We start from the raw sequence: 10,789 nt of genomic DNA on the forward strand, positions 1-10,789 counted from the left end.
TAAGGTTGCCTTACAAAAGGCAAATACATTTAATAGTGTATATACAAATTAACTGTTTGATAATGCTATACAAGGCAGGAATGTCTTTAAAGAAACCCTGAGCAAAAAGGAGGATGTAATTTTTGCTTTTACACTTATGGCAACATTATTTCTGGTATTTGTTTGCAATATCGATGAATAAAGGAATATGTTAAAAACAGATGTTGAAATAAAACTGGGCATTCTTTCCATTTGCAGCTCATTTAAAAATGTAGAGAAAAGAGTTCTGCCCCATCAGCTTCAAAAATAGATGTTTAACATGGTAGAGAACAAGCCGAGCCTGAGTTACCCAAGACAACTAATTCCTTTAGCAGAAAGAGTGTCTTCTGTCATCAAAAAGAGCCATCTGGAAGAGCCTTGGCTCCCCGCCAAGAACAACCCTTTAACAACTGCCTGTCGTGCACTTTAAGTAATAACATTCATAACGGCACAACCTGGAGTGTTGGTAAAGGTCCTATTGGAGGAGCAACGTATTCCTCCTCCCTCAGTAACCGCAAAAGGATGTTCTTCTTATTCTTCGGCCAGTTATAAATGTGAGTGTTCTGCAGCCAGGTAGGCACGTGTTCCTGAAAAACAAGGGGAAAAAAAAGGCAAAATCCCATAAGTCCTCCTGAGTCTGTACCAGAACCTTGCAGATTCCATCAGAGCCTGCCAAGCAAGATTTCATGTTGTCTGTTCGAGGCACTTTCCCATAACAACAAGAAATTTTAATTTGGCTTGAAAATTGTGTTTGGGTTCCTAAATAAATGAACTTGGTGTGATCTCACAGCTTGCCTGTCTCTCTTTCATTTCTGCCATCACATTGGCTAATTTCACCACGTTTCAAAGGGAGTCTGCTCTCAGTGGCAGGCGTCTAAAGGCTTGTGAGAATAAACACTGAGAAAGGAGACATCTCAGTGCCCCTACCAGGGGAAGGCTGCCACCTTAGTAGCGGCTGAGGGATCCACACAACATGTTTAACCTTGTGATGAGAATCAATTGGGAAAGAGCAGGACCCCAGGGGAGCGTTTTTCATCCTGGCAGCCTTCTCCCCCCTCCCCTTGCTCCTTCCTTCAGCAAGCGTGGTGTCCTCTGGCCTCCTCCTGAGCAGGAGGTGGAGGCCAGTGCTGAGCTCGAGCAGAGGCTAATGCATCTTCAGGTTAGTAGGGTCAAACCTCCACCACTGCTTGCATCCTGGGAAAGATGCAGCCTTCACAGGGGTTGGCTAATGCCCATTAACCTAATGAAGATGGGACCGCCATGGCCCTGGACAGTGACAGCAGGCTGATGGAGAGGAACCTGCTCAGACCTCATGTTCCCAAGTCTCCACAGCCTTGGGAGGTTTACAAATGGACAAACTGGATGTGAAGGGGTGAAGAGCTGTCATCATACCACTAATTAAAAGAAGGTCAAAGAACCTTGACCAAAACCAGCTCATGTCCACTGCAGAGATGGAGATTTCTTTTTGGAGGGCTGATGTTGGAGACACCAAAACAGCAGGTAAGCAACATGAGCAGTCAAGACATCCAGCACTTGCTCCCCGGACCTCTTATTTAGCTGGGCACTATTTTCCTGAGGTGGCCCCTGTTAGGAGCAGCACAGTTGCTGTCAAGCCAGTGGAGCTAATTCCATGAGGAGAGAGCAAAAAGCTGCTGGCGTGTACCACGTCTGGTGCCTGGCCAGGGGATGCCCTGGCATGGGCAGCACATGTCCTGCCTGCCAGCAGACAACATAGCTGCAGTCCAGACCTTTCATGCCAAGCCTCATGCTTCTCAAATTGTCTGTTGTTGCCTTGGCCTGTATGGCTGTAGGAGCAAGGCTGCATCGTTTCCACTGCTGGGGGACAGGTTTGTGTTAATAGATGCAACCACTTTGTTAGATCTATAGCATTTATGTATAATGAGGTAAGTAACACAGGCACCTACAGTCCCATTAGTCTGGCCTCACCTGGGCTTCTGAGCAAGTAGCTTGGTGAGTGGCAGAGGTATCTATCAAACCTGGCCCTCCTCTTTCTCTAGTGGCCGAGAAAGTGTAGGCTGTGGCCAGTGGTCTCCCCAAAGGAGAGGTTTTAAAATGTTGGTTTTCCCGGTGAACGCCCCACTGCCCAGCAGATCTGCAGCATTTTCTTTGGCAGAAGCACAAATAAGTTTCCTTATCTCTGCCTGCAAGTCTCTTTTTGCATAGGAATGGATTTTAATCTTTGTGAGCTTTACTCCTTTGACAAAGCTGTTTGAAATGGGCAGAGATTCAAATGCTATTGGGAGAAAGATAACTATGTTTGCATGCACGTGCACACCCTTATTGCGTAAGATTTGTTTCTTTACTAAATCTTGTTAAGAGATATATAAGGAAATGAAATACAGCAAAGGTTTACGAAATGAGCCCACTCTGTTTTTGATAAGAAGAAGCCCAATTTTTTGGAGGAAGGAAATGCAGTAGACCTAGTTGGTCTGGACTTCAGCAAAGTATTTGATAGAGGTCCACATGGGAAATCATTAGTTAAGCTTGAAAAGATGGAAATTAATGTGAGAAATGTATAGTAGGTAAGAAACCAGCAACTGGGGATATAATGAGCGAGGCACTATACATCCCAAGACAGGCTCTGCACCTTTCCAGATCTGGTCCTGTGGCCAATTGCAGTTAATGTCCTCCATGGTGAACCTGGTGCAAAAAACACCTGCACGCTAATCAACTCTGGCAATAATTTTAGCTCGAGGAAGGGGTAAGCGTTGATTGCAGTTGCTATTTTAATCCAGAAGGAGAATGGAGAAAGTGGGAGGGGGGATTTTCTGCAACACTGGCTGTCATAGCGGGTGGGAGTGATGGGAAAATGTTTACTGCTTTTTAAATTTTTCTATTTTTTTTTTTTTTTTTTTTTTTTTTTTAATCTGCTGTGTATCTGTTAGCCAAGAGGAAATTCAGAACATCCCTCCAGCTGCCTCTGCTTGGCCAGAGAGAGCCTCCACCATGGGGCAGTTGTGGCCTCATGCTTTGGTCATCAGGTGACCAGATCAGGAGAACAGATTTCTGTGGACTGGCTCAATGCAAGCCTTGAACCATCAGTACTCAGGTTTCCTTTAGCAGTGTGCGATGGGATGCTGGAAATACCAGTTCCACCTTAACTGTGTGTTGTGCTTTTTCCCCTCATTATTCAATTTCCTAATGAACACTCTGCATCACATATATCCCTTCCTGTTGGAGGTCAACTAACTTTCACATACCAGCAGTGCTTTATGATGTGCTTCAAATGAGATTAACTCGTCTAATAGCCATGTCCCCAGATGAAACCTTCCAAACCTTGCTTTCCTGCTCTTTCCCACTGCCAGCTACAGTAGTAGCTGATCATGTAAAAGACAGTATAAAAAAGACAAAAATGAAAGTAATTTGCCTGCTAACATTCTTCCAATTGTACACATACTTGGCATTTTTCAGGTACCTCACTTCCTCTGACTGCCCGCATACTTCACTGCTGCAAGTTGTTCAGGCTCTGGTGCTCCCCTTCCATCCATGATGTCCTCAGTTTTATTATCATTAACTATTTAGATGAAGGTAGATGATGTACCAAATAAATATGTGGAGCAAAACTTAAGGGCAATAGAAAACACTGATCTGCATAATGTAGATAAAAAAGGCACCTCTTGAAAAACTGAAGGGTGATGGGGACTACAGAGGATGGGCAGGAATGCTGCCCGGAGCCTGATGCTTTGATAGGAGCAGCTGAATAAACCAACCCTGGAAATTCCATATGGATCACTGTCTGAGAGAACCGATGCTATATGCTAAATAGTCGTCTGATACATGAAGCTCAGCCAAAACTGATGTAAGTTTATTGTTCTTGTGTCTGCCTCAAAGCCCAAAGGCAGTTACTGCGCCTGCTGGGCCACTTCTCTCTACAACCCTTACAGTGCCAAGCGGCTGCAGGCTGTCTGCTCTGTTTGCATACAGCACTCAAGGAGCCCCTAAAGTTAGGAGCAGGCCTGCTCTTTCCCCCCCAAGATCAGACTGCAAAGACTGACTGAAAATGCTGACCGGTTCTCTGCCTTTGGTTTACCCAGTTCCCACCAGTGCCATCTCCCAGCTTTTCACAAGTACCACCAGGCTGAGACCATTCAGGAAGGGAGCGGAATGACAAGAAATAGCAGCGGTACCGTTCATTGCAAAGCACCTCACGTATTTTACAAACCCAGGGTTGTATTTTCAAATTTCTGAGCTTATATTAAATCAATGCCTAAATAACGAACTTTGCTAAACTGAAATCCGTAAGTGCAGTGGGATTTCACAGCCCTACAGTCATTGATGGTGTTGTTTAAATTTTGACTCCTGTTTAAAAATTTGGGCACCCAAAGAAATATAAAGAAACTTTCCATACTTTTCCAAAATGCAGCTCTACCTAGCGGTAACATGACAGCTACCCAACGTTGTAGATGCCATTTAGCAAGAAAAACGGAACACAAATACAATACATCCATTCTATGCTTGGGGAAGAATGCAATTTCACAACTATAGCTGCAGCCATTTAACTTTTCTGGCCTTGTAAAAATCCAAGAGATTAAGAATGAGGAAAAAGAGATGGAAATCTGTTGCATTACTTATTTCTTATTCTCAAATGAATCTTCAAAAACAATAAGGAGGCTGGATGAAATTGCAAGTCCTACAAAACCTTATAGTTTGCCTTTGATGGGCCCATCAAAGTTCAAGCAATGGCCTAATACTTTAATATTTATTATCCTCTTTATTTTTATATTCTCAACCCACCCTCTTCCAGATCCTCACTTCACATCAGCCATAAATCTCTCTCATCTCACTCATCGGCATTACATCTGGACAAAATTATAAAAGGGTTAATATAAAAAGCATGCTTGCTGGATAGATTGTCTCTCTCCATTTAAATTCTTTCAATGCTCAAGACAATTTGAGTTTTAGTTGTACATTCATCATCAGAAATACATTTATGCACTGATTTATGTTGTGGATGAAATGTTTTTTATTTGTACGTACATAAAGCTATAAAGTTTTCATGTAAAAGGTAGCTTTGGAATATTACTAGTGGGATATTAAGAACGAAGAAGTTGAGGGTCTGGATTTTAAATTTCATCTGGTGCATTGTGATCAAAGTAACATGTTTAATCATGTGACAAGTACATATGCATGTATATATGTTACCTTTTTGGCATTTGGAAAAAGCACAGGGATGAATCTGAAGTTCATACTTCCTTGTTGTATAAACTCGATCTGCATCTAGAATAGAACAAATTGCCAGATTTATTGTAACGACACATATTTTTCTGTGCATGCATCTGAATCCTATGTGTAAAAACTTTTTTCTTACATAAACTGCTTGTCTGTTAAGTGATTTGTTCTATTGCTGGTAGACTCTCTATGCTTTTGTTTGGCCACTTAATCTGATTCTTCATTACTACAGAAAGGATACAAGAAAGATCTATCAGCATTCCTTGAGCATTTAGTTCTGTGGTGGGAAATAATTGTGGGTTTAGCTGCAGTTGCAATCCCATTAAATCCAGCTAGAACTGATAAAGCCTGACTGTTCAGTCTCCAACAAGGGGAAAGATTTCAGCTGGAGGCCAGCTCTGTGTCCAGGCTAGGACTCAGCCTGTTCCCTATGTCCCAGCTCTGTGCCTGAGCTGGGCCCCAGCCTGTCCCCCGTGTCCTCTGACCCAGGCGTCCTGGCTGTGGTAAGGACAGCAGAGTACTGCTGAGAGCTCATCTGTTGGTGAAGCTTCTGAGAAGCCTGACTGCAGGATTGAACTGGGGAATTAGATGGGTCATAGGCTGAAAAAGGCAGCAAACTGTAAACTGAGGAAAAACAGATGAGTTTCAGGGCTCTGTGGGCTCTTCTGGCCTAAATGTCCATCCTGTGTCAGACTGCAGAGATGGGTGTCTGTGACACCCACTGGTCCCCTGTCACCCTGCACCCCCCAGGGACCCCACTTTGCAGCTCTGGCCTTTGCAATTCCACCTTGCCATCAGCTTTGCTGCTGCCCGAAGAAAGAACTCAGTTAGAGGATGGCTGAAGCAATAGGGGCCAGTTTATAGGGAGGAAAATCAGACGGTGTCAGATAAGATTGTGCTCAGGGCAGTATGACAGGGCAGCAAGGGCTCGAGAAGGTGAAGGAGGGAAAAGAACATCAAACAATAAAGAATATGGAGAAGTAAGATGAGCATGTTTAACAGGATTTTTCTTCCTTGAACCTCTTAGCAGATGTTAATGGGCATACGGAGCTGATGAGAGGGAGGATTAATGAATTCCAAAGGGGGGTGTTTAACTATGGGGATTAGGGAAAACAAAGCAAAGAACCTGCCATTTGGAGACAGATTTGTCTTTTGAGAAGAAGAGACAGAGTCGTTGTAAAAGAGCAAAAGCATGTCCTTGCTTACCATCCTGTGGATGTATTTAGTATGTAAGCCGTGTTCATCCCTGTCCAGCTGGGATTCAGCCCCTTCCACATCCTGTTTGTATTTTGGACTGATTGCTATGATTATCATCACCGTCTTCTGTTAGGGAGAAAAGCACTTTTATGAAACTGGGATACACAGCGTGTTTGGTAGAGGCAGATCGGAAATCTGCCAGTTTGTGTTTTAAGTGATCTTTATGTTCTTGGCAAACGTGAGAGGATCTCTTTCATTCTGGCAGGAAATACAGGCGAATTCATACACTCATTCTCCTCATTATTTCTCGAGATCTCATGATATAGAAAATCTAAATGTCAAGAGATATATTAGCAGCTACCAGTTTACAGTTGGAATCCCTGTAATAAAAAGCTACTTTTTATTCGTATGTAGTGTCTATGTACATACACAGAAAAGTTTTATCTTCAAATTCAGACCTAAATGTTTTCCAACAGCTTATGTAAAAATGCATCTATTTAACCGTCGATGGCCTTTTATATATAAAGGCACTAAAGATAGTTGTCTATGGAAGCTACATCTAGGGCTACTGGCAACAGAATGACAACTTTTCTTGCTGATTTTGGCAGCAAAGTGTGTAGAGAGGTGACTGTGCAGAGAGGTGGGTTGTTACGGACAGCCTGGGCAGGTTTAGGGGTACTCAGCACCTCTGTCCCACCTTGCCGCAGTGGGCCCAAGGCAATGTTCCTTGCCTTGCCGGGATAGCCTGGATCTTGCCTGGGACCTGTTTGATCCCAGGCCCTCACTGAGCTCTATTTTCCACAGGGGGCCATCCTTCAAATCTAGGAAACATCTCTCCTCCTTAATGGCGGGCCAGTGAAGAGGCTCAGCAGATGAAAGCTTCCTACTTGTGTTTACCTAGGGCCTGTCTTTCATCCCCACCACATCAGGCTGTGTAAGGCTTCCACGTCTGTGGCTCATAGTCAGCCTGGCACCTAATTAACTCTTTCCTTCTGTGCAATATCAAGGGAATTTGCCCCACCACAGGGTCAAATGTGGCAAGGAGCCCTTATCCCTTACACTGACTTAACATTTACTCCAGAATTATTTTTGCTTGTGCCTGACATGCATGTAAGCACTTACAGATGTTGAGGGTTTGCAGACATGCCCAGTTGCACACATACCCGTGCTTATGTTCAAGTAGTCCCTTCTTTCTCACACATGTGAGGGTTTTGAAGTTAGAACCTGCCTCTGTAGTCAACGGAGGAAAACTAACATTCCTAGGGCGGGCAGTCAGAGGAGGGTCCTCATGCAGAGGCTGGGAATTGCTCCCTGCCCATACTGGTCTCTCCCAATGACTGTGCGAGAGTCCCATAGGAGATCTGCCAGTTTGTATTTTAAGTGATAATGATGTTCCTGGCAAAAGTAAATTCACCCTGGCTTCTAGTTTCCTGATGAAAGCCCCAAATGGCTGCATTGCCACAGCAGAGGCCCCAAGCCGGCTCTGTGTGCGGCAGTACCATACCTGCCTGGTAGTGCATTTGAACTAAGGTGTCCTGCTGGACATCATTAGGAAACATGTAGTGCTGTCTCAGGTGGTTGAGCCTCCACTTTGTCATCCTGTTCCAGGGAGATCTGCCCAGAGTGAGTCAGAGGACCGATGGCTACCCAGGAAGGCACGAATCAAAGGAAGCCACCTCATGCTGGCATGTGTTGAGCAACAGAATCACCAGTTTGTGTCCAGCTGTGCTGGTGTAATGGAACCGCTTGGCTTGATCCTAAAGGTGATGTGCGCTCCCTGCTCAGCTGAACTTCAGAGGAAGGTGTTGCTGTGTGGGACTGTACTGGCAGCAACATCAATCTCTCTTTTACCGCTTAGATAGGTACAAAGTGATGAGAGCAAATCTATCATTTGACTAACAATAACAATCTCCAGTTTACATTTAGGATGGTTTATCCAGAAGAACCCTTCAGTGTTTTAGATAGCAACGTAAAAGCTACAGGTGGACAGCAGGATGAACATTACCCACTACTATGCAGCCTGGGATGAAATACAGATATTATTGTAACCAAACCACTTAAAAACACTATTTACAAATGAGATGGAGGAACGACTTATGCAATGTCAGCTTCAGGCTGAATCTAATGGCCAACAGTGGGATTTGGCAGGAATGCCAGGATTTGTGCTTCTTTTCTTTGGGACCATAAGATACAGAAGTGAGATTTGCCTGCTGTTCTCTCTGCAAGGCCCTTGCCATTTACATAGGGTCAGGGAGAATTATAGTACTGTCCCGAGTTTTGATTCCGCTCCTGTTGCTATTAGAATAATTCAAGCATTTTTCTCAGGTCACCTCTGCCGTGAACAAGGTTAAATTGCCTTTACATACATCACCTAGGTACCGCTCCATCCACTTAATGATGTCAATACCTCGTACTGTGTCCTCAAATATATCAATCTGCAAGAGAATGAAAGTCTGTGGTGAGCATCCTTTCACATTTCCTCACCATTTGGTGGCACTGAAAAGGCACCTGCTCTTTTCCCTGGTTTCTAACATGCATATCTGATTCCCTTGGGAAAGAAACGTGTGTACACAACTTCTCCCCTTTCCCTGCAGCCCAGAGTCAAGCTGGATGGGCACCCCAGGCAGGTGGAGGGGGGATGCTGCAGACTCACCCCTGGGGTCCCACTCAGCCATTCAACCGGCCACCCTACCCTGCCAGCTTCCAACTCCAAGGCATGTTTCGCTTAATGCAACAAGGAATAACCGCTGCTGGTGAATGTTACATATGTGGTGTTTGCAAAATGTCTTTTTTGCCTCTCTAAAACACCTCGTGAAGGTGGATGGCTGCCCACCTTCTCTAGCTGTATAGCTGCAAACATCCACTATTTTCTGGCTGCAAGAGTACATTCTGAGTGTCAAGTTTTAGCTTCATATTGAACCAAATTGTCAGGGTGTGTGATGGGAAGTCAGCCAGGTCACTGATACTGGATGCAGTAACTCAGACTTCAGTGACAGCAGAGGCAGAGGACTTCATTGCACTGCACACACCCAACACAGCTCACTGTCCTGCACGCTCTTACTGAGCTCAATGACTGTGACCAATGGAGCATCAGCTTTGCCAAGCTTTTGATATAAGAGGTGTGTTCTGCTCTCAAGTCTTTCTTTTTCCCTTTTTGAAACTAGAGAGCATATTTGTTTCCCTTCTTTGGGGCCATTTTGCTGTATTTGTTATTCCGCAGCAGGCTCCAAGAATTGCCCATCCAGCAAAGGTGCTATTAGTGAGCCTTCTTCTCCACAGCTCTATGGTGCCCAAAGCTTTCTTGTGAATTGGTCATAGTACAGAATTGCTGGAGAGAAGTGTAACTGCAGTCTCTGGAAAGAGTCTTTGATTCATGAAAATAAATAACCCTGTGCAAAGCTCCCCACTGAGTCTCATTCAGTTTAATGATAGCCACTTGCTTAAATGCTCTCCTGAATTGAAGCCAAAGAGTGAAGGTTGAGGGGTCAGATAGCATATGCACTTGAAATAAGAAAATATGAATCAAGATTTTGATGAACACCGAATCCTGGAGCCTCTGTGCATGGTTCCCTTAGAGAGGGCCCTTATGATGAAGCAAACTCAAAGAAGTTAAATGAAAATCTGGATGGCTTATGGGATTAGGCAGTAGGACACAGACCCTTTTCAGGTCAGCAATTCTAGAATCCCTTTTAAAAGTATCACAAAGCAAATGAAACCATGAGATGGACTGTTTCATTAAGCTGTGTGAAATACACTGATTTTAGATCATAGTTTAGCAGAAGGATATTCACATCTGAAGAACCAACCATGTAATAGCGTCACAGAAAAAAAGCTGGGATGAGATGAACATGAAAATTGACCTTTTTAATATTGATATTAGAGATAAAATACGAGACAATGGAATAGCTCACTAAACCTCATACTATTGCCCATCTGGTATCTGGTGTCACTAAAAGAAATTTTCCAGGATCACTATTAAACCACATTTCAAAGTATAAAATTCAGTTAAAATATGAGCAAATGAAGAAGCAAATCATTTAAGTTACAACTTTTAAAGCAAATGCTAGTTCATTCTATTAGCACTTTCTTTAACCTACAAAATGCAGTGATAAGCAGAAAAACATTTACACGCACAGTGTAATGCCTCAGCTTTTTTTTTAAAAAAAGTCTCTTTTCTCCCCTGATTCAAAGTCCTTTTCGCTGGAAGGAATACTTACAGCAGTTTGAAATCCATTTACAAGCAGGAAGTTCACAAATTTCATAACCTCCACTGCTGTGTCCACCGAATAGGTGATGAAGACCTTGCCTAGGAGAGAGTCCACATGAATATGTGATGCATTGGGATGGTGAGAATTTCACAGCCCTCCTTTCCCACCACGCTGTG

General features: G+C 43.7%; 1 protein-coding gene and 1 pseudogene across 1 annotated transcript in view; one reads left to right on the forward strand and one right to left on the reverse strand.

Moving 5' to 3' along the window:
• LOC110364551 (histone-lysine N-methyltransferase SETMAR-like) overlaps positions 1 to 10,789 on the forward strand; it is a 64,882-nt pseudogene that overhangs the window by 36,641 nt on the left and 17,452 nt on the right.
• TRAF3IP2 (TRAF3 interacting protein 2) overlaps positions 1 to 10,789 on the reverse strand; it is a 27,897-nt gene continuing 17,108 nt past the window's right edge. Inside the window, exons 6-10 of the mRNA XM_021298172.2 lie at positions 10,623 to 10,711; positions 8,772 to 8,840; positions 6,415 to 6,531; positions 5,182 to 5,256; positions 1 to 605 (exon numbers count right to left, since the gene is read on the reverse strand). Of these exons, the coding sequence (XP_021153847.2) occupies positions 459 to 605; positions 5,182 to 5,256; positions 6,415 to 6,531; positions 8,772 to 8,840; positions 10,623 to 10,711 (497 nt within the window). The 3' untranslated portion in view covers positions 1 to 458. The remainder of the gene's footprint in view (positions 606 to 5,181; positions 5,257 to 6,414; positions 6,532 to 8,771; positions 8,841 to 10,622; positions 10,712 to 10,789) is intronic.

This window comes from Columba livia, chromosome 3 (assembly GCF_036013475.1).
Source record: "Columba livia isolate bColLiv1 breed racing homer chromosome 3, bColLiv1.pat.W.v2, whole genome shotgun sequence".
Lineage (NCBI taxonomy): Eukaryota > Metazoa > Chordata > Aves > Columbiformes > Columbidae > Columba > Columba livia.